The sequence below is a fragment of the Silene latifolia genome, chromosome 10 (genome assembly GCF_048544455.1).
Source record: "Silene latifolia isolate original U9 population chromosome 10, ASM4854445v1, whole genome shotgun sequence".
In the NCBI taxonomy this organism is placed as follows: domain Eukaryota; kingdom Viridiplantae; phylum Streptophyta; class Magnoliopsida; order Caryophyllales; family Caryophyllaceae; genus Silene; species Silene latifolia.
In genome coordinates, this window is record NC_133535.1 from 47,924,565 (window position 1) to 47,930,139 (window position 5,575).

The 5,575-nt window shown below is 31.9% G+C and overlaps 1 protein-coding gene across 1 annotated transcript; it reads right to left on the reverse strand.

Annotated features, from left to right (window-relative positions):
- Nucleotides 1–605: 605 nt before the first annotated feature.
- LOC141607547 (secreted RxLR effector protein 161-like) lies at nt 606–1,244 on the reverse strand. Its single transcript, XM_074426901.1, has one exon. It carries the CDS (start codon nt 1,242–1,244, stop codon nt 606–608), a length of 639 nt encoding a protein of 212 aa, XP_074283002.1.
- Nucleotides 1,245–5,575: the final 4,331 nt, after the last annotated feature.

Sequence of the window (5,575 nt, forward strand, 5' to 3'; positions counted from 1 at the left end):
TTTAGAATTAACAGTTCCGGTTTAAAACTTGCTTAATGATAAAACCCAACTCATGCATAAATGAAAGTGTCTTTACGATTGAACTTTCACTTAGTATAATATACTTTACAACAATTCGAATTAGTAATGGTAGACTATGCTTTGAACCATACAATTACAATGAATTATCGAAGATACTACACACACGAGTTTACTAAACATCACTAGTATACTTGACACTATTGTAGGCCTTGTGTCCATATCCATTCTTGAGTTTGTTCCAAGTTAAGCCCCTTGTCTCGGTGAAGCGGCCACACTTCCAACTCATATAGGTAAACCTTTTATATCGTGTTCCTGCGATAAAATACTTTTTTAAAAGATTTATTAAGAAATAATTCAACCTCACTCAGGACCAAACACTTTACCTTGGGATGAAATATTATATAGTGTTTGCAATCACAATATGAAATATTTTTCTCATTGAACTCAAGATCTAACGTTATATTAGACATTGAGTCGAGTTTTCTTTCACATGTAATTAAATTAGTTGGGCTTAAGACCCATCCCTTTTGCAGTTTTGTACACCTTGTCCCTTGGCAATCCTTTCGTAAAAGGGTCCGCCAAATTTAAGCTTGACGTACAAAATTAACTGACACAACTCCATCTCTTATTAGTTCACGTACATAACTATGTCTCACACCTATGTGTCGAGACTTTCCGTTATATACATCATTATAAGCTCTTGATAAAGTAGCTGCATTATCACAATGGATAGAAATTGGAGACAAAGGCTTAGGCCATAAAGGAATTTCATAAAGTAAATTCCTTAACCATTCCGCTTCTTTACAAGTTGAAGCTAGCGCTATAAAATCCAAAGCCAATATAGAATCTGTGATACAAGTTTGTTTCTTTGATGCCCAAGATATAGCACCTCCTCCAAGTAAGAATATCCATCCACTTGTTGAAGAGTAATCTTCTTGATTTGTTATCCAACTTGCATCCGAGTACCCTTCTAAGACCGAAGGTTCTCCTTTGTATACCAAACAATAACCCATTATTTTCTTTAAGTATCTCAATAATCTTCTTAAAGCTTGCCAATGAATGTTACTTGGGTTGCTAGTATACCTACTAAGATTCCCAATTGCATAGGCAATATCTGGTCTAGTGCTTGTCATGGCAAACATCAAGCACCCAATTGCTCTAGCATATTCTAGTTGCGACACTGGAGCGCCACTATTCTTTTCCAATTTTAAATTTGGATCCATGGGTAAAGAAACATGAGACATATCCTGACAATTGAACCGTTTAAGCACTTTCTCAGATAATGAGATTGTGTTAAACTTAATGTACCATTGTCTCTCTTTATCCTTATACCAAGGATAATATCAGCTTCTCCCAAATCTTTCATGGAAAATTTTGATGACAAGAACTTTTTAGTCATCTCAACTTGTTTCATATCAGTTCCGAATATAGTGCATGTCATCAACATACAAACAAATTATGACACCATTACCGTTGTCATCGAATTGCTATATACGCATTTACCTGACCGGTTGATCTTAAATCCACTTGCCAACACAATATCGTCAAATTTTTGATGCCATTGCTTTGGTGCTTGTTTCAGCCCATACAACGATCTAATCAACTTACAAACTTTATTTTCTTGTCCTTTGATAACAAAACCTTTTGGTTGTTTCATATACACCTCCTCCTCCAATTCACCATTTAAAAATGCTGTTTTGACATACATTTGGTGAATTACAAGATTATGAATTGTCGCAAGAGTAATTAACAATCTTATAGTGGTTATTCTAGCCACTGGTGCATATGTGTCAAAATAGTCGATTCCATGTTTTTGAGTAAACTAGCCTTTGAACCCGTGCCCGCACAAGCGATCTTCAAAATTGCATTATAAATAATATTTATATTACGGAAAATTCACGTGGTACCCTTAAACTTTGTCATTTTGCACGTGGTACCCAACTTTTTATGTTTTTGCACACGATATCCTCGAGTTTTAATTTTCAAGCACAATGTGCCCTTTTTATCGTTCTTAAAATTTTTAATTGAGCATAAATTATAGACTAGAAATCGGAATTGAATAATTTTTTTTTTTCAAATTGATTACCTCTTCGAGATCTATAAATTGATAAAACAAAAATGGTCATTCAGGAATTCAAGATCAAAGATATGGTTGATTTGAGATTTTCTTTTAAAAAAACCCTATAAAATGTCGATCGACAATTAGTTTTTCTCAAATCGTAGATTATGACGAGATAATCATTTTAGGAATTAAAATTGGTCAATTCCGAATTCCGGTCTAGGAGTTATGCGCAATTATGTTTTTTTATAGAGACATAAAGGGCATGTTGTGCATGAAAATCAAACATGGAGGGTATCATGTACACAAACTTAAAAATTTGGGTACCACGTGCAAAATGGCAAAGTACGAGGATACCACGTGAATTTTCCGTTTATATTATAATTGTAATTGTAAAAATTTATATATTAAAAAAGCTCATTTATGCGCCTTTAATCGAGTTTAAACAAATAACTATGTTATAACTGAACTGAATCGACCTAAAACAGACTGATTCTCTAAGAACTGAAAATCAATCCAAAAGAACATGGTTTAAGTGGCCATTACACCACCTTCGATCTATTTCGTTAAACCTACATACTCTAACACTTAAAACTTTACTTCGCTTGACTGACCCGTTTTATCAAGGTATAAGCTCATAGATCTTGATCCGCAACCCATAGTCCGAAACAACCCAAAGTCGCAATAATTTAGTAATATAGAGTCAACCATCACAATCTTGCATCATCTCGAGGAAAAATTTATGTGAAAATATTACGACTTATATGTATTATTTTTGAGTTACATTGTAATTTCTTAAGCTCGACATTTATATGAAAGGAGTTCAAAAACTGCATATCAGAAATCATAAATTTTACAATAATTTTAAACCTTTTGCTATTAAAGTAAGTGAATGAAAGAAGAATAATGTTTACCAAAATACCCTAATTTGCCTATCAACCCATAATTAGTCATTTTGCATCTATATCGCTCATATAATCCTACCACAACCCTCATCAATCATCATCATTGTACTGCCAACTTTGACCGCCGGTCCACCACCACTACTGCATGACTCTCATCCCCATCGTCGACCACATAACTTCTCCACCTTATCACAAAACCCCACCACACTTTCAAATCCACCTAATGCATCCGAAAATCTTAAAATAGCCTAATTTGTGTAACCCGTTATTTGAAGTTTCAATAAGGGAATTTGTTTTCCCTTTAATAGACAACAATAAATTAAAGGTCAAATGTATTACACCACCATATCAAATTAATTCATAAGAAATAGTTTTTCTTTGCCTGTTTTTCATACCACATCTGCAATTTGGATAAATGGTGATGAACTGGATCAGAAACGTGGGTATCTATGTATATGTGTACACAATTTAGAAACCTTGGAGTTTATGTGTTTTTGATTTAACTGAGATTTTAGGTGAGAATCATATCACTATATAACAGGAAGTTGTAATTTGTTACTTATTTTAGTGAGTTGGTTTGATTTAAGTATCTCAAATAAGGAAAGGATATGGATGAGTTATGAATTTTAAAGAATCTTCCATTAAATATTTCTTATAAATAAATATGACAATTTCTTTAAAACAAAATATGTCAATCACTCAATCAATATATCAAAGTAATCACATTAGCCTTTTTTGCGATGAGAGTTGAGTTTTCAAAAGTTGGACTATTTGAGTTTTAAAAAGTTTGACGTCATCTTTTTGCTCTATGGTAATGTTATATTTCTGTTATGGGAATATTAAATAACACTAATGAGATTTTTTTATTTACTTTGGAGTAATTTTGCAGTATCTTCGAAAATATAATTATAATCATAATCAGATCCCTTAATTTGCGTACCATAGCGTTCACTTATCAGTTTGTTTTTTTTCGGTCAATTAGAATTTATTTAAAATGTTCATTAAAAATAAAATATGGCAACGATTTTTATTTAGTTGCTTTTTTTAAGTCAATGTTTTCGAAAATGATTACATTAGTTTGATTTAGTTGCTTTTTTTTTTTTAAGTCAATCAATCAAGATAAGGCTCTACTTGATTGAAGATCCATATTTTAGAAAATGACTATATGATTTTGATTCAGTTGCTTTTTATGTGTCATATCCTTTCATAATATTCTAAAAATAACTAATTAATACAGTAATTTTAATATCCTCACTATTTAATACAGTAATTTTAGTTTTAATATCCATGGTAGAGAAATGAAGGGTGAAAAGATAAGTTTTAGTTTACGCTGGATGAATGAATGATGAGGAAATGGTATCAAGTTTCGGTTATTTATATAAGAAGTCATTGAATTATCCCAAAATGATTATTATCCCACTACGATTTTGGAGATAATTTCGCCTCGATTTTTTTTTTTTTTTGTATTTAAATTGATTGTTAATGTAAATTACGGGATTTAAAATAGGTATTAAAGCATACTATGTAGATATTAGTCATTATACGAAATCTTTTAGAAAATAACGTGATTTAGATAAGTATGGCTATCAGTTTTTAATCCCGTAATTTAAGCGAGATCATTTTTTTTTAAACTCACCGGAGGATTCTAGCCGTAATTAGTTGGATTTAAAACTTAATTGATTGATATATATTCATCATTATACGGGATCTTTTAGGAAATAATATGAAATTATGTAATTATGGTAATCAGTTTTAGATCATGTAATTTAAGGGAGATATTTGTTTTTTAAACTGATCGGAGGATTCTAACCTTATTAGTTAGATTTAAAACTTAATTAATCAAATTTAAGCCAATCAATCAAAAAGTTATATTGTTTAAAAGATATTTTAAAATTATCCTAATATATCTCAACTGAACAAATATCCATCCCAATTACTTTTTTTTTTAAATAATTATAGTTGTTGACACGTGGCTGACTGTGAGGCTAATGACATGTGGCGAAAAATTAGGCTGAGTGGTTGTTGCTTTAATATAATATATGATATGATCCTTGAGCCACCAACCTGGCTTTGAATTTATCAATAGTACCATCGACTTTTATTTTCTTTTTGAAAATCCATTTGCAACCTATTGGTTTACAACCTGGCGGTAAATTAACCAAAATCGATGTATTGTAGATACCTTATTTATGCACCTCCCGCAAGCCACCCGGTGATGATTGGGCCGCATGTTTGGTACACGTAACGATTTATGACATTTCGTAAGTTTATCGTCAAGTGATAGCTCAAATACTTGTGTCTACCCATTGGTTGTCATCTACGCGCCATTACGGTCGTTTTGACAGTAATTAGAGTTCATTTGGAGTCCGGGTCAAAAACTGTCATCATTTTCTAATAAACCGCTTAAAATGCCATGTCGGAATGTTCTGGAATATTCCGGATATTTCTATTCCATAATTTTAATCTTTTCATCTATTGGCAAAATATATCCCGAAATCATATTTTGAACAATAAGGAAGTTGAGATCTACCGCAATTCCATAACAGAAACGCAGAAAATCTTTCTTCCGCAGGAGGAAACTTCTGGGGAA

Coding starts and splice junctions, on each gene's coding strand:
- LOC141607547 (XM_074426901.1), bottom strand. CDS start 1,244: ATGGATCCAAATTTAAAATTGGAAAAGAATAGTGGCGCTCCAGTGTCG.